This window comes from Sinohyriopsis cumingii, unplaced genomic scaffold (genome assembly GCF_028554795.1).
Source record: "Sinohyriopsis cumingii isolate HCF-2022 unplaced genomic scaffold, ASM2855479v2 utg000160l, whole genome shotgun sequence".
Lineage (NCBI taxonomy): Eukaryota > Metazoa > Mollusca > Bivalvia > Unionida > Unionidae > Sinohyriopsis > Sinohyriopsis cumingii.
The window spans coordinates 899,377-923,357 of record NW_028315873.1 but is presented as its reverse complement, the minus strand read 5'-3'; the positions used below and the strand labels follow the sequence as shown (position 1 = coordinate 923,357).

Below are 23,981 nucleotides of genomic sequence, written 5' to 3'. Positions count from 1 at the left end.
AAACACATATTTAGCTTATACCTATTGTGATGTTTAGCGTTTCCGAAATGTGGGGTTTTCTTGACCAAACGGAATAAATGTATCCGCTTCCATTACGAAGATGATTAGAATACGTAACAGGGTACTCACTTTTTACATGTATGAATTGATATGAGATTCTAACGATATACCAACAAAATTAGAAATAAAGAATAATGGATCAGAATGCCAATGAATGTGAAATGTTGAAATGTATATACATGCAGTCTGAGTATCAATTGGGTTGTTCGTTTTACAGATATCATCAATCTGCAGACATACATACACATACACACACACACACACACACGCATAATATTGATATGTGCTATGAGTAACACATTAGGACGTATATGTTTAATCTTATAAACATTAGGAAAAGCAATTTCAGTTGGAGTAAGTAAGTACTCACACGAATAATAACGCACTTGATAGGAAGATCTCAAAACTTTAGTGAAACTCGTGATACCCAAACTTAAAATAAAGAACGTCAAGAAGATAAAGCTTTCCTGTATGTTATCTTTATGTAAAGTTAGACAACTATGTCAAACGAGACATCAATGCCCTTTTCTTAGAACGATAAAAGCATTGTCTTCTTTACAGAGAAACGTTGCTGATAAAAGACTAAAATTGACATTTTTAATCTATACGCTACATATACGGACAAACACACACCCACACAGCCACGCAAGCATAAACAGATGCAGTCCTACTCTGTATATTGAAAAGGCCTGATGTTGTATTGCAGCATACCACACCGATTATACATATCAAAAAAGATAGACACCGAATAAATAGGTTTTGTCAATAAAACACCTAATATCGATCAAATTAATTTTCTTAAATTCGAGTGTGTGTTATTGTCAAAATGAGATAGACAGAAAATGCATTATTCCAAGACATTATTTTAAATATTTGCTGCAACATTTGTAACTTAGTTTGCTGAAGAGCATTTGTTTTGGCTAAAGAAGACATCTTTATCGTCACTCATAGTTTTGATAAAGACAATACTCTTACCTTACTGACTGAGATTACGGAAACGTTGTCGTAATTACTATCAGCGACATCATTGGTTATGAGGTTAATATGGATTGGGGAGATAGCAACATGAGAGGCGGTGTTGATGATGGTGAATCTAAACGAATGCAATATCATTACACACTAGAAATGTTGGCAGAAATAATCGGAATGCGCTGAACGAATTTTCATTAAAGTGCCATGAAACCATTGAGCACCATTTACACAATGGTGAGCAATACTCTTCCTCGATATGTATTACAATCTTTCAAGATATTGGATGAACATAGCTTACTCTTCCGACATACACAGTTGGAAATAATATTGTTAATCAGGAATGTATTACTCTCGCTCACGCATTTATCGGTCCGACACTTGATCATATATATGGTATAAATCTAAGTGATCCTCTTTTTAGTACAATTCTAATCAGGGTGATAAAAGCTCGCTCACTGTGGAAGCAATAGGATATCCTGAGATATCATGATATCTCATATTTGCTACACATGTATATTAGCGACAATGAATTCACAAAATTACCAGCTTGCCATTTTGTGAAAAATGACATTATTATGAGCAAATGTAGACCATATGAGATAACCGCTGTTGACGAATGGTCAATTATATATTAAAATGTTTACAAATGTCATAGCGACATGAAACATTTATTTTACGCACAGGACACACCTTTAGCTGGTCATTCATGTGTCAATAAAGATGTAGCACAAGGTGTGAAATCATTGACACGGATCAAAAACGAATAACAATGTTACTGCGTATTTACCTTTTGCCACATATGTGAAAGGACAGGAAACCCCATTTAAAAGATACCTAAGGCTATATGCAACCTATTTCATCATTTGATAACCATTTCTTAACATGTGGTTAGACTGTATCGGTCCATTGCCTGAAACCAAAAATCAGATAGCTAATACACGTTGACTATAATCTGTTGGTCAGAAAGATTTCCAGAGGTAATTCCTTTGTGAGAATATTACAACTAAAACTATGGTAAATGATTTGAAAAAGTTTGGTTTAAAACATTTTCTCTCTTTCAAAATCTGACTAGTCTCATCTTATGTCAATTTCATTTCAGGACATTTTTAGCATGCAATGCATGATTTAGTCATATAACAGTTTAAATCCTCTTCATATGACCCTCATGGCTCACTGGTATGGCTATGTTTACTTCAAATGTTGGAAAATATGGTATATGTCGTGCTGCATTAATGCAGGGAAATAATGGAACGAGGGTCTTTCTTGCTGTTTGCTGTTACTGAATCATTTCCCGAATCTTTAGGATTTACTACATTTAAACTCGTGGATTGACTGAATGTCCATTGACATTTTTGAAGTTCTTAAAATATAAACTTGTTTCAGTCCAAGATTCAGAAATTAATCGTCTTGACAATGTTGTAAATGAAGGAATGATATATATACAAAAGAAATGAGTATTCTGCTCAGTGATATAGTTCTGTGTCTATACCTCCGGTTCCTCGTCAGACCAAGTAGTGTGTACCTTATCAAGCTAGACAAATGTCAGTGGCTTAAATTACACAATTAACCCTCTGTCAGGATAAACTGACACAACTATAAATCATTTTCTGTACGTATCCCACAAGTAAAGATTTAAGTGGTGGCGTGAAATCAGACCTCACTAACATTGCTCTAAACAATGATCAGAACTCAGAAATATTGAACTATCTAGACCAAAAAACAACCAATTAAAAATCAGTTGATAGCTTCTTTGAGGTATGTTCATATAGTAAATTACAAATATCCTTAACTCATTCTTTACAGAGAATTTCGCCTACAAGGAATCACTGAACTCTGAATTCCCAAAACCTACTAACATCAGGAACCTCTATCATAAATTAGTATTTAAAAAAAATGTTAAAGAGATAGAGTTTTGATTGGGAAAGTATCTGCACTACCAGTCTTATTTTCGATGTAAAAAATGCTGACTGGTTTTAGCAAACCGTTGCGTTTGTCACTTATTAACCATATAAAATCAAATATTCTCCATATATCTATCTATCTATCTATCTATTAATGAGATGACTTATATTTACAGGAACCGTTTCTAAACCCATTTGATGTAATAGTAATATTAAATGGTATATGTTAGGTTTGAAAAATGAAGAAAAAAAAAAATTAACCATATGGTTCAATTATATTTACAAAAATGTTTGATTGGTGAATCGAAAAAAGGAACCGTAGCCAAACATGCTACATCGGCTGACCTTACGAAGATGTCCTAATTAGCACATTATGTTACCATATACCATACTATCTCAAATTAATATGTCGATACAAAAACTGTTATCAGGTTGTCGAAATTATATGTTAATATTGGACTTACTTTATTATGAATTAACTAAATCTGGATGGCGCCTGACAAATTCGTATCTTGACCGCACAATGAAATGTGTCGTTGTATGTGTGTGTTTGTGTGTATCTGTGTTTTAAATAAGTGGATTATTTTTTCGTTGATATTTTACATATGATCGTATTGTATTTATGGTTTCTTCACACGCTAAAATAACAAAAAAATCAAAGACATATGTATGTGTCTGTGATCTTGATAAATACGTTAATTTTAAAATATAGCATTTCCTAGTTTAAGTTATTCCACATACGTATGAATACAATAAGATTTGTAATAATATATCGTCGTCACATTAAAAGAACTAAAAGTATCTCTATTCACGAGTATGCGGATATGTAAGTGACATGGCGTAAGATAGCGGAAGCTATATAAAATGTCTGCAAACGAAATTGCGTTACAAAAATGGCACAAAATCTATTTTCATCTACCTAGATGCAGCGGTGAAATATCATTCACACTACCTATATTCACACAGGTGGTATCAGTATACACTGTTGATACAGATAGAAACAGCATACTAACCATTTGCACAAATGGTAATAATTTATTAAAAATTATTAATACTTAAAATGCAATTAATGACAATATGCTAAACATCTACCCAGTCAGTAGATAACAGTTTACACAAAAATATTCACGCAAATGCTAACGTTATAGGTTATCATTAATGTAAAAGTTTATCAATGATATTTAGTCTGCATCACAAAATCTTACACTGAAAATTACATAGTTACCATAGTTACCATATACGCTTTTGAAACAAATATATGAGGTAATGCATTTCTAGCTAATTGCGGGGATGGATGGATGGCTGAATCGATTTTCTTGTTGTTTCTTCACTAGCTCATTTTCGCCGTTGCTTCTTTTCCAAAGAATCATCGATCGGTCTAAATATATCTCATATTTACTTCTAAGTGATTACAATTGTCATTCAAAAAGACGTAATTTAACTTTTCTTGTGAGATTAAAGTTTTCAATTTGACGATGACGAATATGTGGACATTTCCAGTTCACGGTGACACATTAGATATGTGATATTTCCAATGAACTATACGCTGTAGTTTACAATAGTTTTTGTACGATTTACTAATTGCATTAAAGAGTAAAACTATACGAGAATCAGTAGCTTAGTGTAGAAAATAATCACTTCCGTTCACCCTGCACATAGCCCTAAAATCTTATTTAGTACATTTTCATGGACAAATGTATCAATATTATCAATATTACTGATAAGGGTTGAAATAGACATTCTTGCGTCACGTGACAAAATGAAAGTGGAATTCTAACAAATGCAGTTTATGCCAGAACAAAAAATATTCTGTACGATCTTTAAAACAAAGTGTATGCATGGTCCCGCCTAATAATGTATAATGTGCTAACATATAGTCATACATTTGTTCTTTGTACCTGAGAGAAATTAACTCAACCCGATGTCATCAGAAATGTATACAAAAAACTCGAAATATTTTTAGTTAATTACTTGTTTTTGTCTATTGTTGCTAGGGTATGATTCTACGTGATCCGATATTTACTACTTATTCTCGAGATTTTAATCAGAGCTATAAACCACGCTCACTCAATGCGCAAGCAAAATGAGATCCTGAGAGCACCTATTTGCTTCATATGGATATTAGCGACACTGAATTCACACAACGACTATTTTGACATTTTGTGAAAAATGGGATCCTTCTGAGCAAATGGAGGACATAATAGATACTCTCTAATGATGAATGGTCAATGAGCCATGATCATGTTTACCTAAGTCACAGCGACATTACATTTGTATTATATGCACAGGAAACGCCCTTGGCTGGTCATTCAGGCGTCAATAAAGATTTAGCACAAGGTGTGAAATCATTTACACGAATCAAAACTGAAAAAGAATGGTTCCGCGCATTTACGTCTTAACACACTTGTGAAAGGACAGGAAAACCCATTTAAAGGATACCTAAGGCTATATGCAACCGATTACAGCATTTGATAACCATTTATTAAAATGTGGTTAGACCGTATCGGTCCTTTGCCTGAAACCAAAATCAGATAACAAATACACGTTGTCTATAATATGTTGGTCCGAAAGGTTTCCAGAGGCTATACCTTTGTGAACATATTAAAACTAAAAATATTGTAAATATTTTGAAAAAGTTTGTTTATAACACTTTTCTCTCTTTCTAATCAGTCTGATCATAGGTCAATTTTATATCCGGAAAGTGTTCGCAAGTTATGGACGGTTTAGACATCCAACAGTTTGAATCTTATTCCTATCACCCTCATGGCAAAGGGGTTTGGTAACTGTTTTTGAAATGTTTGGTACTCAGAAATGTTGAACTATCTAGACCAGGAGCTGTGTCAACCGCTAACACAAGAGGACAGTAATCTAGTTTTCAAGTGAAAATGATATATTGTTTCCAGATGTTACAACACAAGCAAATAGCATATATAATAATATACATAGTTCAGAGTCTACATTTGTGAAAAAAACAATATTTGGAGTATCCGTCACGTAATCGTTAAACTTGACACGTGGAAATATCACTTGGGAGCCATTCAGAAATTATAAGATCTACTCAGCGATACAAAATTAGCAATTACTTTACCTTAATTTGAATTTTGCTGCGCTTATGTTACATTGTTGGACATGTGTTTTAATACGCTCGCCTCAACTAAATGGAAGTTAAGGTCAAGGCCGTATAAAGTTACATCTTAGGGTATTTTTTATTGATTTTTTTAGTATTATTTCTAGCTGAGCCACTTAGTTGCGTTCTGTTTATTTATGGAAGTATTAAAAATGTTTACAATTACAAGTGTTTCATAAATGAGATAATTCAGAAAGGTTTTTCCAATTACTGTGAATTCATTTAATGGCATCATTTCCATAGTTACCATGCCTGATCTTGTAACAAATATATGAGCTAATGCATGTATAGCTATATACGGGTGATGGTAGGATGGATGAATCCGATAATTTGTTGTTTCTTCCAAAGCGCAATCAATCGGTCTACAAATGTTACTATTATTATCTAACGGGATACAACGGTCAATTTAAAAAGAAGTTATTTAACTTTTCTTGTGAAATTAAAGTTTGAAATTTGACAATGTCGAATCTGTGGACTGATCCAGTTCACTGTATCACATGAGATGTCTTATATTTCCACTGAACAATACGGTGCAGTTTACAGTAGTTCTTGAATCTTTTACTAATTGCATTAAAGAATATATATATATATATATATATATATATATATATATATATATATATATATATATATATACGAGACTCATTAACCTAGTGCAGAAATTAATAGCTTCCCTTCACCATGCACACAGCCCTTAAATCTTATTTAGTATATTTTCATGGACATATTTATCAATAGAATCATACATTCAGATAAGTGTTGAAATAGACGCTCGCATGACTAGATGGAATTCTAAGAAATGAAGTTTTTGCCAGAAAACAAATGACATTCTGGGCGATGTTTGAAACAAAATTAATGCATGGTCAACTGTGATAATGTAAAACGTGCTAACCAATAGTCATATATTAGTTCTATATAGCTGAGACAAATTAATTCATCCCGATGTGATACGAATTTGAAGAAACAATTTGAACTGTGTAGAGTTACTTAATTGTTTTTCGATATGTATTTGTTGTTGTTAAAGGTCACCGGCCGCCCTATATTGTACAAAGGTGAGATATTATCATAGTTGTAAACGAAACGCATTCGTTATGCATGCAGACCATACAAATGTTTAATTAGACTTAAAACTCTGCTTTATAAAATAAAAAAAAAGATATTTGGCAATCTCCGTAAATAATAGGATGTTTTTGCCTGCACATACCAGATATGACGTTCATTTATTCAATTTAGCCATTCGAATTATTAATTTCACTACGTAAAAGTCTATGTGATAAAGCGTAATATCGTGCCTTTGTAAAGCAAATATGGTGCACTGTGTTGCATACGGATGTAACTAAAATGATGATGATGAGAAAAAGCGTTCTTTCTTTTTCCGAAAAGACATGTTTACCAGAATAAAAGTGTTTTTAATATGTCTGATCAAACAGGGGAGGGATGGAAAAGTTGTGTTATTTATGCAGGATCATAGTGAATTTTCCCAAATACAAATTCTGCCAAACCTAACAATAGTTTTTACGTTTATATTCTTCAACAAAAAAGTGAATAGTATGTCAAATATTTTTTAAGGGAAAAAAACTGAATTTTAATAAACAATTTTGTTTTTCTTTAAAAGAAAATAATCGTGCTTCGTAACGTACATATTTATGAGAGAAAACACAAATTGTCATATCCTGCTTGTTTTAATTAAAATAGTTATATACATTTGTTATGCTAACACATATATACATCTGCACAACGACATTCTCAAGTCCTACGGTCAAATTATAAATAAGCATTTATAAAACAAAAATAAATAACAGTTACTATTTTAAATAATAAGTAAACATTTTGCTAAGGGTAGTGTGCATGAGATTGTATACAAATTATACTTAATGTTAGGCTTTACGTTGTAGCATAACTGCATGAAATACATACTAGATTACACATGAGAGAGAGATAATAATGTTGATCATTTTGTCAGTATTTAGTTGCTGAAATCCGAAGCTCCCAACAGTGAATTGTATTGTTTGTTTTTATTTTTCAAGTTGTTTTAGTGTTTGAGCGCGTAAATTGAAAGCTTGTAATTGCTGGTCAATATCGGACTCATATTTGTTCCATTATTCCGTACAAATTAGAAATGAAATAATTTTGTGTTTCATTTGTGCCCGACACATAAACTTACCCACACGCAGTCTGTACAAAATAAATTGATAAACATGCACTTCTTTGAGAATAAAATGAAAAAAAAACAAATAATCTTGCATTGTTATCATCTATTATTTCTTTCATCATTCGAAAGTATTTTTAAACTTGCAACTGATTCATTTGGCGAACACTTTGTTGACTGATATAGTCTAAGAATTTGTTTTCTAATATTATTATATTTTTATATTTTTAATTTAGTTTTTATATACTTATATATTGATTATGTTTATAAGAGTTAATCTTATATCATGTGATGTTCCATGGAAGGAAATAAAGATGATGACGACGATGATGCATGGCAATTTGCTTATTGCAAACTGACCAAGATTATACGATATCCATGTTAACTATACGTCGGTATCTTGCAAATAAAAATAAATATAGGTGGGAAATTGTAACTAAAGCGAAGTAAGAGCGTTGATTACTTATATATGCATCAATTAAATTATTTCTTCTTTACACTTGATACAAACATGTGCGAGTATAACAATTCTTAATCATGTAAGGCAAATCTAATATAAATAGGACAAAATTGGAGTATGGCAGGTGATCTTTAAATAAATAAGAACAAGAATATATAAACATTGTGATTTCCCTGATTCAGTTTCATACTGGAAATGATAAAATTCCCATTGCAATCGTTCCGATAAACTTTGTCCACGGTCCCAAAGTACACGTTTGGAGTTATTTTCATAATATATTTCATTTGTTTTAAAATGAAGATAAGTTATAAAGATCTTTATATATATATATATATATATATATATATATATATATATATATATATATGCAATAACCTGGCAATGAACAATGCAAAACTGGTAGCTGACTAATCTGAGAGTTTGGACATGGATTAAAGTTTTAAATTTATCTTGTTTCAACTAGTTATCACAACTTATTCGGGATGCTGGAAAATATGTGTATTGACCTAGAAACCAATGACCAATAACGACAGATGTTGTTATATGTATTTTATTGTTAGTATCATTCTTATTATGATTGTTATTACATATATATATATATATATATATATATATATATATATATATATATATATATATATGTGTGTGTGTGTGTGTGTGTGTGTGTGTGTACTGTGCAGAGTAAAACATAGAGAGTAAATTGTTGTTGTTGTCTTGTTTAACGCCATTGTTTTCAGCACGTGATAGGCTATACATGTCGGAGGAAGAACCCGGGAAATCCCTAGAAAGAACCACCTACCATCGAAAAGATACTGGGAAGCCTTCTCACATACCCACATTAGCCGAACCCGACACTCGACCCCACGCAGACAGAGGGGATATGGCAGTAATTTGTAACGGAGAGCGCTTTAGACCACTGGGTCTTTCGGGGCACACAGAAGGGGGGAAGAATGTAGTTTGTGAAAGTAACATGTATATCATTGGAACATTTATTATTACAAACCTAAAAAAATAAGTATAATACGAGAAGTCCCACCAAGCTTCACCAATCCATACCTAGCTTCCATTTCTTTGGTACACAAACAAATACATATAACAAGAGCAACATTGTTCTACTTTGTTCACGTACTAGATCAAACACAAGCATTTATATTACACAACATATGACTTCGTTTTGTTTCTGCCTAGCTGAATTCTTATTATAGAAGATACTGATAACGACAAATGTGTTTATCATGATAGTGTTCGCTTTGAAACTATAAAATAGACGGGTTGTCTTCGTTGATGCTGGAAACTAAAAAAGGCAGATAGGCAAGAAGATTGGACAACGAAAACGACAAGGAATGAAGAAGTAAAACGGATAGCTTATCAGTGATAAAGGTGCTTATTTTGCACAAATACTACATTGGTAATCTATTCTAATTATATTACTAACATTTAATAGAGAAGGTAATTAACATGTGTTCATCCTTATCAGTGTATCCCTATTCCGAACAACCGCTCATGTATCCTAGTGGTTAGAACTTCCGCCTCGTATGCGGGAGGACGTGGGTTAGATCCCCGGCCGAGTCGTATCAATGACTTACATAAATGGAACTGACAGCTACCACGCTTGGCGCTCAGCATTAAGAAGTTAGTTTTAAGACTGGTCGCCCTGGTGTCAGGATAATAATACTGGGTGAGACATAATCATAAATTATGCCGCATGATGCCCCAGTGCTTGACACCACTGTAAACAGCACCAATGCAGAAATCGTAGTGATATGACTGAAACATTATTAAAACAACATTTAAACTCCAAATACACCACAGGCACACCTGTTCCGAAACAAACTATATGGCTAAGAATCGGTTGCACCCACACATCGTACCATTGTATCAGTTTACTTCGATGCATCGCTTAGACCATATACGGTATATTTTTCAAAATAGGCTGATAGATAACAAAAGGAACATCGCAAACGCCGATTTTCAAATACAGGCTAGGTTATTGACACGAGTTGTAAATAAATACTAATCAAAATGAGGGACCATCAAGATTCATTTTAAACTTTAAATATATTTACAGTTCATCTAAATGAGTATTCATATTTAACTGACATTGCTACCGAATATATAGTTATTTACATTATATATTTATTACTTTCTCCTTTCAGTTACTTCGTGCGACTACAGTGTTCCACCAATCATAACTTCAGAGAGAGAGAGAGAGAGAGAGAGAGAGAGAGAGAGAGAGAGCGAAATAGACAAATATACACATTTATACAGAAGAGAGACATACAGACAACATACAAGGAGTCTTGGTAGTGGGGTTACAACACTTGTTGACTCTCCGTCCGGTCCTATCGATTATCAGGTCGTTTAGTCTGCTGCCTGACCAACATACACCCAATAATGTTTGATAGAGGATAGAGCGACCTCCGAACATTTTAATATTAAATAATTTGTGTGTGTACCAATATTGATAGGTTTTATAAAGCATGAATACAATATATCAATAAAAACCATTAAATAAATTATAGTAATCTTATGTATATTCCTCCAAAGAAACGACAGTAATTCATAATCCCGACAAGCTAGTGCAACTTTAAATCGCGCGCACACACACACACAGACACACAGACAAACACACACACACACACACACACACATATATATATATATATATATCTATCTATATATATATATATATATATATATATATATATATATATATATATATATATATATATATATATATATATATAATATTAGTTTTGACCGAAGAGATAAATATTAATGGCAATATCAGTGACCTAGTTCATAAATGTACTGCTATGTTAAAGTGTCTGATTGTCATGTATTTATAATCACACAACATGTACCAAATCTTGTGGCATTTTATATATTTGTTGCCAAAATGCTTTGTTAAATATTATTTATATATGTGTATTGAATTAGGCGCATACGCGGGTTTGCTTTCTCACTAAAATAAACACATATCTAGAAAACAAGATTGATGAAATCAATGAACATAACATGCTACTGTTGTGAATATAGTCGAACCAGAGATTTGAATGGGGTTATATCCAAGAACCAGCGTCCAAAATGACCTGTGTATTTATATTTCGTCAAATCTGTATGTGCCTGATATGCCCACAAATTCGAAGTTATAAAGAGCTTAGTACGCATCTATTCGGTAATTCCAAAGATGATTACATCAAAATTATATCAGATCTCTTATATTCATTTAATACTAAAGAACAGACTGAACGAAGTAAAATTTAAAGGTAGCAGTTTTTATTTGTTATACAACCAATACAGGTGTGATCGAAACGGATTCATTCAAGCATGTGGTATTTATAATGGTTCGTGTTGAAAATCTCAATGGACGTGTCCCGGATTAAGATCTTTACTGGTCAACTGCCTGAAGACTCTACCATAGATAATACTGATGAACATGTGCCTGAAGGATTAACATAGACAGTTCAGCTGGTCAGCTTTGATTGGGAAGAGACACTTGTACTCGTCATTGACGCAGATTTCAGAGATCGGCTTTTCTGAAGGCGAACGCGGATCTAAACAGCCTCATATCCCCCCCGCCCGAAAAATACTTTAGCCTAGCTGTACAGCTTTCACTAAGTGGATTTACCATATCTCACTTGCAACTTGATCATGGTCGACGCCAGCAACACTGCAAAAATGTTTTGTTTCAAAACAAAATCAGAAATATACGAAGGGCTGTACCAAATGTTAGGTAACAAAATGGTGTGTGCTTCTATCATCTGATGTGTTATTGTGCTAGATTTAAAAGAGCATTTGCATCATTCTAAATGGCACAAGTAGCTACTTCGCTTGGTTTTCAGCATTTAGAGTTCAGTGCTAGGACTGTTTGCAATGGGATCCAAATAATGATTTTGGGTGTGATTGTTTTATGTCAACGGCATGATATCCTAGTGTTAGACATCACCCTAAACTTCGATACTTCAAACATCCTAGAAATAAGAAACATATTGTTAATGCTTAGTAAAAACATCACAAATGCACATACATCATTTAACATGGTTTATAATTGTCTGGAAATATCCATATTTCTAAGACCAATTATTCACTCAAATATTTAATCCATTCTCATTGTGGTTTCAACGCTCACGAAACATAATTACAATAGTGCCTCAAAATTGGAATGATTCATAAGTTGTGTAATCTATAATAGATAAGGAGTATTTCACATTGTATTTCTACTTTATACTTATTCTGAATTTGTACGTTGAGCATTGTTTGTTTCCTCAGTGAGGCGTGTCATTGCGCCAATTGTTTTCGTAACACAAACAGATGTATCAATCTAGTTATCCGTTCCTTACTGCCAAATATGACTTCACAAACGAAATATAGTCAACAACGGTTGTTCTTTTACTCCAAATCAGGTTTTTACTTTGTTAAACTAATGTTTGTTGTTTTGCATGTGGACGAACTCTCTGTAATAACATGTCCGTAATTTCAACAGCAGTTCAATGCTTCTCATACTTTACATTTTTTAAGAACTGTATAAATCTACAATATTTATATAGTTATTTATAAAGTGTTGTAAACATTCAGCCAATCATGTGCAACATCGCGTCAAACGTGAGCTGTACTTAGTCGTCCATGCCGTTAAGATGACAGAAAAATAGTTAACGTCTACGGTCCCTTGTTTCTAATACTTCCAACCATTCTCTCCGGATTCAGGATTTTTCAGTTTCCGTTAACTTTCGTAAGGGTTTCGGCTCCTAAGTATTAACTTTGGATTCGAATATGTAATCTCGAAACCCCAGTTGTGTAAGTCACACGGTAGACGTAATTACGTTTAAACCATACGTCCAATAACGTACTCACACCTACCTACACACTAAACCCCCATCACCACCGCACACCCACTAATACACCTCAAAACACACACACTGTCTCTCGCTATCTCTCTATCTGTCATTATATATATATATATATATATATATATATATATATATATATATATATATATATATATATATATATATATAAAGGATATATTTGATGTTTGATTGTGGCAAAGGATGTTCTTGATGTATGATTGCATAATATTGAGCACCAACCAAGGTGTGTATAAGCCTTTGGCCACTCTAAGCAGTTACGCCAACGGATTGGTCGTGACAAAGGTAATGTGTGTTGTATGATATACATCATCAAGTTAATGTTTGAGATATGATACTAAATGCGAAAGGTAGTGTTTGAATTAAGAATGGCAGTGACAAATTTAATGATTGGTGTATCACATATATCTCCATATGAATGTATGTGTGTTGTATGATAGAAAGCAGCAAAGTAATCTTTCGTGTATGATAATCAGTGAGAAAGGTATTGTTTGAAATTGTATACCGGTAACTTTAGTGCTTGATATATAAAATATATAAACAAATGTCATGCTTGCTGTATGATAGAAAATGACAAACATAATATTAAGATGTAAGATAGAGATTGACAATTGTAATATTTAGGATAGTACTTGTGTATATTCTACTTAAGGTAGCCATATTTTCAAATTGCATCTATCAAACTGGAGAAAAACGATCAACGTGACTAAGTTACTTAGATTATTAAAAATGCAAATCACGTTATTGCATCATGGAGACAAGTTTGGTAAATATGGTTTGCAAAAAGCCATTATTTGTATTGCATGAACGAAAAGAAAATGTACCTTGATCTCTTGGTCTTCAAAATAGTTTCTAAATAGATCGTTCAAAGTGTATACCCAAATTTCGACTAGAAATAATGTGTTTATATCAACTGTTGATGATAAACATTATAGACGTAGTTTGGTTATAAAATGTGCACTACGACTGGACTCTGTGACCAGCCTACTATCGTGGCGTAAGCGTGCTCGAGATAGTTAACATCCTCTCTCTCTCCCTTCTTCACAAGCGTACATACACACATAAACTCAAGGGTTAACTGATGACGTTCGTGTGTAATCTAATTGAGAACGTTCAATGATCACAGTGAAATAGGCCATATTAAGGCAATTTAAGAGATTTAGACAAGGTAGACGAATATGTATCCTATGTTTACCTATAAACTTTACATTTGAGATGTTGCATCTAATATCTGAAGGGATGTAATTATTTGACCAGTTTTCAATTTTATGATTCTGAAAAACAATTGTTCAAGGATGTTTCTCGTGAGGTTAAAGAAAGGTTATGATGATACCCATTATAGTCACTGACAAAAAGTTATTTCGGTCCAAATTCTGGTTCCAGGCAAAACTCAAGCTCCTCCTTCCCTTCTAATTCATTGGCTGGTAAGTTTATGACAGGTCACACAACGTCAATATAACCTGAGGTTTCTTCATATCCAAGCACTTGAAACATATGTGCGGTATTAGAGAAACACATGTAGACGAAAGAGATAATTTTATATTAATAGGTTGTATTATTACGAATTAGGTAAAATAAAATACATCAAGATGCATGCCGTGAGATCTCAAACATGGATAATTCTCGCATGTTTGGCATTCATGTCGCACTGGTGCAAATGCATTTGCTGTGAATCGGTAGTTCACAAAACTGGCAATGGGTTGGAAGAGACAATTGTTGGAAATAAAATGTCACATGAAAGGCATGGATTGGAGGGGAATAGATTTCACCTTGCACTTAACATTCCCTCCCACCGTGTCATCAGCGAGAATAAACACACCATGAGAGCCGTCACTCTAGGTAAGTAACATTACAGCTACTATGTTTGAGCGTGTATTGGCCTCACGTCAAAATTAAGAAACAAGTCAAGCAATATCAGATGATTCCAGGATTGTTGAACTATCTTCTGACGATATGCCGTTATGTTGCATCGTATGTTATTCTTTAAAAATTTAAATAATCATACATCTGTAATGAATAATCATGTTTGAGTGAACTATTCTGCTTTTAATCTTTCATAAAAACAACTTTATTATAAAACAGTCTCATGTCAAGTATATTGAAAAATCGAGTAATTTGATAGGGTTGATTACGTTCTGTAATTTTGTAACATGTAAATTGGCAGTGGCAAAGGTTATGTTATCCTTGAATATCATGTTTGTGTATACACATGGGATGATGAAATACGATATCTTCAGAAAATAAGTAGATATATATTTTTAGTTAAAGTAAAGAGTTGAAATTCAAATGTCTGTATTGTATCAATCATTCATATGCTGTAATGTGGTTTAAAATAGCTGTTACAACTATATATATATATATATATATATATATATATATATATATATATATATATAGGCTGAAAATGTATATTTAATCTCCGATTGTTCGAACTATTTGAAATTGGACAAATGCTTGCCCACATTGTTTGCCTGTGAGGACATATAAATGTAGTTTGGATTATGATATGAATATTAAGAATGAGATAATTTAAACAACCTGATAATTGTGAATTATATCTGGAGAGAATTTCACGTTTCTCTTTCTCTCACACACACGTACACACATTCATGCGTACATGCGTTCGTATACAATCAAACTTGTATACTACTATTGACGTTTTGGTGTTCCATATCCGACAATAACTTGAGCATTATGTAATCAACCTTATTTCATGAAATTTCTTTTAAAAAATCCACCTATGCACAATTCGACAAGGTTCATTTGTTGGTGTTCAATGTTAACCTGTCCATTTTGTATTTAGAACCTAGCGTTTCATGTTCAAGTGAAGTGAAATCGTGATCAAGATATTGAATCACGGTGAATATGTTTATTGACATAAAGAGCTTTTGTTCAATAGTCCGGGTCAAAGGGAAGTCAGAGCAGACCCCCCCCCCCCCCTTACTGTATTGGGTAATCTCTTAAGACATATTTCACAGCTTAAATATAAAAGGAAGTTTCTTCACATTCTGGCACTTGAAATGTATATGAAGTATTAAAGAAAACCTCACGTTGTTGAAAAGATAATGTTATAATAAAAGTTCTCTCATGAAGTACATCAAAACTCATGCATTCGAATCTCTGAAGTAGATGATTTGTATAAGTCTTATATTCATGTCGCACTTGTACTGGGGGTATGTTGTGGATCGAAAGTTCACAATACAGATAATAGGTTGAGACAGAATATTGGTGGAAACTAAAAGCTACGGGTGACAAAAAAGTATATGGAGGGGGGAATATTGATCAGTCTGGAGCTACACCAAAGACCGAACCCATTAGGAACAACTCAATGTTAAATCAGCAGTGTTTTTTTAAGAAAATTATAGTTGTTTTAGAAAATTATAACTATCTACGAAACGACGTTGAATATAAACCACATAGGATGGAAAAAAAAGACGTTTCTTTTCACTTAACATCAACCTCCCACGTGCAATCCACGAAATAAAGATGAATAGTTTCACCATCAATTTAGTTTATCGCTGCAATCAGAATGGTAGAATTCGTTTGTATTTTAACCGATTGTTGGACTTAGCTACATATTGTGATAATAGTCAAGAAGACTAATGACGATATCAAATGAGGGACAGACATTTCATCTGCAATAATTCACATGCTATATTCGTAACTGTCGTAAACAATAGTAGAAAGAAATATGATAGGAACATCGCCTAATGGTAGCATTGTTGCTACAATACATTAAGCACACGGACAGCATTTAAAATGCATTTTTGATACAATACATTCAGCTCAGGTATATCACCTAAAATGCAAAGTAGCTACAGGACAGTTAGCACAGAGATAACAGCTAAAATTCATTGCTGCTACAACACATGAAGCACACGGATTGCTCCTAAAATGCATTGTTGCTACAACACGTTAAGCACAGGTATAGCACCTAAAATGCATTGTAGGGACAAAACATAATGCACAGAGATATGCACCTCAGCTACATTGTAGGTACAACACTTTAAGCACAGGTATATGCACCTAAAATGCATTTTTGTTGCAACACATTAAGCACACGGATAGCTAATAAAATGCATAGTTGCTACAACACAGTGAGCGCAGGTATAGCACCTTAAATACATTACAGGGACAAAACATAAAGCACCGAGATATGCACCTAAGCTACATTGTAGATACAACACTTTAAGCACAGGTATATGCACATAACATGCATAGTTGCTACAACACATTAGGAGTAGCTATTAAAATGTATTGTAGATTGAAAACAGTGAGCACAGCCATAGGACCTGAAAGGAATTTTTGCTACAACATATTAAGCACACGGATAGCACCCAATATGCATTGTAGCTACGACAAATTAGGCACAGGAATAACAGGTAAACTGAAATGTAGATACATCACAGTGAAAACAGGGATAGCACATACAAATGCAGTGTAGAAACATCACCTTACCTCAGGGATATGCACCTTAAAAGTATTGTACACAGTATTGGTAGGCCAGTCAGTATATACCGACACACACACAGTGACATATATATATATATATATATATATATATATATATATATATATATATATATATATATATATATATATATATATATATATGGGGGTGTGGATAAAATGACCAGTTTTAACATAGACAACTGGGGTAGCCAAAGCAATGTAAGCGGATATAACAGACTCATTGTGTGACCAGGAGAAGACGATCTTGTTAGTAGCACCTAAAATACTATTATGAGATTCATCTGACCCATCTGTCAACATTTATGTTGGGATAAGGGTCAGTCTCAATCGCCTTTCAAACAGTTTGAATTTTTCACAAACACAAACGTCTAGACATACTACATGCGTTATTTTGATCTGATATACGAATGGATATAGGTGGTTACTTACTGTCAAAATGCTTTGTATTTTGAATTATTAGTATGAATCACATTCACTTACTATGTTAAGAGACACATTTTTCTCCAGTCATCACTTAATACAAGCACACGAATTTATATTTAGGCAGGGATGTCACCAATTGTAATATAATCCATCTCCTTCAGGACCTGTAACCTGTGGGAAAAGGCCATTGATGGAGCGCGGCAAGCGGGATGTGACTGAGGAGAAGCAAGTAGCTCCAAGACCAAAACTTGAGAAGATAATTGGAGGAAAGAATGCAGTCCAAGGAGCAAACCCATGGCAGGTTGGGATCAGACGTCTTGTAGGCACCATGTATGATAGCCACTTCTGTGGTGGTACTATTCTCAGCGAATACTGGATCCTGAGTGCTGCTCATTGCTTTCAGTGAGTAATGGTCTGTCTGTTGTTTTGCTTACATAAGTGTATAGTTTGGCATAAGTATATGTTATATATTTGCAACATTGCTTCAATTTTCCGTATTGCCAACATACGATATTTATGAATTGTTATCAGAGTGACATCTTCATTGGAAAACATTCTATCACAAAATATAGGCATTTAGGTAAAAGATCATTTCAATACATCACATCACTGCTGTTTATGATATAGATGTAATCTGTTGAATCGGATTTTCACTCTCCAGATTTGAGGCCGTTGATTTCATTTAACACTTTCTCGTGTCTTAAGCATTTCAATTATGAATACGATGACTTCAATAAGTCGGATATATAAGAGTCATATTGATGAAAGCTACACTGATTTTTTTTAATGTATCAAATTCGGACGACTTAGTGATACCGAGGTAGAAGTTGAGAAAGCTCAGCCACGGTTGGTGTCATAAATTGATCGACTTGATTGTGAATTAGTTATTTCAAGATTTTAAATCATATAACATTTTTTTTTTTCAATTTGAAATAACGTCTCTAGATTTTTTCATCTTACCTCCAAATTTATACTCGGTTTTTCTCTTAGGAAAGAGAGGATTTCCTTAGCATCAGTAGATTTATGTGATACAATTACCATAATTTATTAAAAATTGCATTAAACTGTGTCCATTCTTCCTGTTTAGTCTGTATATATGGACATGAGACTAACATATGTCGTACATGAAGATTGGGTCACTGTACCCCACTGTCCAGAATTTGATAAAAATTACCTGAAAATTGTACCAACGATGTCAATACTAACACCTTACCACTGTGATCAAACTTATAATGTGAGTGCAACTGCAGATGGGCAGGATTTAAAGCAAAGATTGGTCCTTGTCACCTACTTCTCAGATTGTATTCTAGATTGCAAAAAGCAATAATTACGTGCATCGTCGATGTATTAAGACGAAATGTACACATTTGTATTTCATGGGTTGAAAATGTGTCACGCATCAACATTATGACCTACCTTTTAGTATTTAAGATAAAGTGGAGACTATTAGCGTTGGCTCTAATTTCAAAACACCAACAGTTGCTATATAAAATGTGATTAAGAATGAAAAGTTTTCACACCTACAGATGGATCACTTGCACTTATTTAACGGTGTATTCGGCAAATAGTTGGCAAGGCTTTAAGACACTGATCCATTGCACATATTAATTTGGTAACAGCTCAAGTTTTCTAGATTAAAACATAAAGATAACCAGCTAATGCGCAAGCCGGTTCAATTTCTCCTCTACAATTTAAATAAATTTAATTTATAAAAGGTGGAAAAAACATTGGAACAATATAGAAGATTCTATCACATTTCAAATCCAATCTGAGTAATCGATGATCCAGATTTTCTGCATCTTTTGATCCAGGTTTCACCATGTATGTAAATTGTAAGAACGCTTTAATATATCGAGAAAATGGAAAAAAAATGAACAATATTCAGTCATTTGATGCATTTAAAAATTGAAGAAACATTAAAAATCGTTATAGTCAATATGTTATGTATTTTCTGGTCAGCAAATAGAGTTTCGTTTATTTTGAAAACGTTCTCCTTCAATGGATATCATACTATATATGTATTTATTTAAGACCTAATACACACAAACAAATGTTTTCATTGTTAGACCGCATTCATAATAAACGAAATTTGAATCTGATTGTTTGCTGTTTAGCACAATATTTCACTGCTAATATTAGCAAAGAAAATTCAAAATATTAATGTATAGCCATTACTTTAGTTATCAAATAAATAGTCCCAACGCATGGCCATTAATTGATTTTTAGTTGAGAGAGAGAGAGACAGTACATGTTTAGTGTAAACGGAAATTTGTACTTGGTAATGATTTGAGGTGACTCTACGAATCCATTACACAACAAAACGATTCATTTTCTATGTTGCTCTAAAATAACAGATCAAAACAGATTGGCTGCTAGGAGAATATATTACGGTGAATTAAAACTATCACTTCCCGTTGACAACATAAGTAAATTGTTTTCATGTGTAACATAAATTAATTTGAAAACTACGTGCATGTTAATGGAGTATATAAACCTCTGTAATTACGATTACATTAAAAAGACACATGCATTTTGAATAGCGTACTTTTTATCACTGATTTAATCTTAAAAAGGTGTTGTTAATTGTTTAAATGTAAAGACATGTTAGGGTAGTGTCTTCATTATTTCAGTGTGATTCATCGCCATTTTATTGTTTGGTACAGTATCGTCCCTTGTGACACCATACCAAAGAATTACATAGTGATGCAACTTGATAGGTCTATCGATATTCATTTTAATAGTCCTTGTTTACAAACGAAGGTTACATTTTCCTCTCATTTTGCAAGCATATTCTAAAGCCAAATAAATTGATGGGAAACATAACACATTGATGAAAAAGATAACCTATTGATGGGATGCAAATCACATTGATGGGAAGCATAACACATTGATGGGAAACAATAGAAATTGATGGAAAGCAGATTACTGTAATGGGAAGCATAACAGATTGAGGTGAAGCAGTTGCCTTGTTCACTTTATGTGCTCAGTTAGTCATTTACCAGAGGAGTTATTCAATGCCATTTAGTCAAACGTCCATCTGTCATTCATCATGAGCCTGTCTGGGATTCAAATATATTAGCAAAAATATATTATCACCTTTAAACTAATGGGACGATTGCCATTACACTGTACACTATTCTTCTTGAAGGTCGTGCAATGAAACGGTGCCCTTCATGCATCCAATATAGTGAATGTCTTGGTATCAGTACCATCCCAAATAGATGGTAATATCAAGATGTACGTTTCATGAAAAAACTCAAATAGAAACATATTTGGTCCTAAATGACGTTGGAGTTGATGTGAGAACTAATGAATCCTCTTTAGCGACCATTGGAACATCTGATCACTATTGTACTGAACAGATGGTGATATCAATATATGATTTTCACTGAGAGTCTTATAATGATGTTGATTGGGTTCTACAATAAAACGGTAACACTTGTATATCCAATATGAAAACCACAGTGGCGATTTTGGAAAGTAGTATTGTTTCTAATCTTTCTGAATTGATTGTCATAAAATTAACAGAATGGGATTTTCTATAAGAGACTATGTATAATGTTTAGTTGGTTCTAAATGAAAACAGGACTGATCTGACACACATTATGTCTATCACAATGGAAAAGTTGAACGTTTTTCATCACAACTCTTTCTGAGCAGATGGTCTTGTTGATATCTTCTCCTTCAAATACGTTACCCATTTCCACTAACGCTAGCTGCATAAGTCCTACTATCTAACAAAATCCAGCCCTCTCAAAGGCAATAGCTTTGTATATAGACAAAGGGCAATATATCCCGCCTAGTACTGCTAGTTTTAAGGTCCCACTAGTGAAGTGAAATTAGTATTCACTTTAACTTTCAAAATCCATGCCCATCTATTGAAAGATTTTGTTACTTTTCAGATTTATTATGGAATTTTCAGCATATTGTATGCATTGTTTTCTGTATAGGTTATGTGTTATTTGATTGCATACCTACACAAGGCTACATATTAATAGAACATGTTTAGTTTCATGATCATACAGGCAATATTTTTCTTTATCACCCTTAATTTAGCGGAGATATTTTTGGCATTCTTTTAATGTAGTTAACTCTATGAAAATCCTTTGTTTCTAATTTCTTACCGTGTCATTTTAATAACAAGGTATGCTGAATGCAAAAATTCAAAGCTAGCAAGTAATATCATGTCTCATATATCGCATATATGAAGAGTACTATATCCATCAGCTCTAATTCATCTTAAATGATCAAAATATGGATTTCTTATATATCGTAATCCCTTACGTATTCACATTCATCTGAATTGTCATTCTCAAGTAATCCATTTCCTACATATAGTGGATCATAACGAGGGAGTTTCTCCTCAGACTGTGTAATGCTGCAGCAGATCTTATCCTACTGGATCATGTCTACATGTGACCTTTGCAGATGGCCTTGCTATCTCAACGATGCAAATCGTCCTACTGTATCACTTAAACGTGTGCCATTTGCAGCTCACACGTGTACTCACATTCCATGCCACTCGATTACAATATCAGCATAACGAGCAAAATAGTATCATTCCTGGATGAATGGTGCAACCAAGTTTTGCGAACAACATAAATATCATTAAATCTGCCACTAAAAAGGATGTGACTGTGTATATACATGCAAGTTTCATTGGATGCAAAGCCCATCTGTTACCAAATTTCGACACTGTCAGTAACCAGTACTACACAGGCCTTCATGTCAGTATCTTGGGGATGAACGTTATCATGAACGTCTTCATTTTTAGAGCAACTGTTTTCAGAACAAGTTTGTTATTATGGCTGTGTAGTAAAGTAAGCAACTGAAAAAGAGAAATCAAACATTTATGTAAAATTCAGCGAATAATTTATTTGCTTAAGACACCATATAGAAATTTAAAAGTAACTTAGATTAGTCTTCTCTAAATCCCAAAGAATCCTAAAAGTTATATCAGAAGTCAAAAGGTATAGAGCATACAGAATGGATTCCAGTGGTATTCTGAATGAATTACAAATCTTGAATATGCTGATGTATCAAAAGCCTTTAATGAGCCCCTCTTACATTGTTTCCATGGACTGTTTACGAGTAAAAATAACACAATTTCCATTTGAGTGCGTCTGTCACATTGGTAGCCGTCATTTATTCTTATAATTCTATGACAAAATGTTGGCTAACATTCTATCATGTTGGAACATCCTTCGATCATTGTGGCTATGATGATCTTGGTCATAGCAAAGACCTCTCTGACTTTTCATTCTTTGGCCTTCGTATACCTTAATCATTCACACTGTTTTCCAAAGTGGAAAATATAATTTGTTATGTTAAGCCTGAATTTCAAAACTTCAAGCTTTCAACACTGACTTTGCTGAAGCGGAAACTTCTTTAAAACAAAACCTTTCTCCTGATCACATCTACCTTGGCATGCAATTAATTCCATGGACTCTCTATTGAGCCAGTCAGCCTTCCGTTTCGATGAAATGGATCAGTAATCCTTATGATGCAATCCAGTTTCGTCATCAAGAATCGTTTGCCATCATTGTGC

General features: G+C 33.4%; 1 protein-coding gene across 1 annotated transcript in view; it reads left to right on the top strand.

Moving 5' to 3' along the window:
• LOC149774622 (transmembrane protease serine 9-like) overlaps positions 1 to 23,981 on the top strand; it is a 118,298-nt gene that overhangs the window by 68,026 nt on the left and 26,291 nt on the right. Inside the window, exon 7 of the mRNA XM_089944950.1 lies at positions 18,595 to 18,835. Coding sequence (XP_089801076.1) covers positions 18,595 to 18,835 — 241 coding nt within the window. The remainder of the gene's footprint in view (positions 1 to 18,594; positions 18,836 to 23,981) is intronic.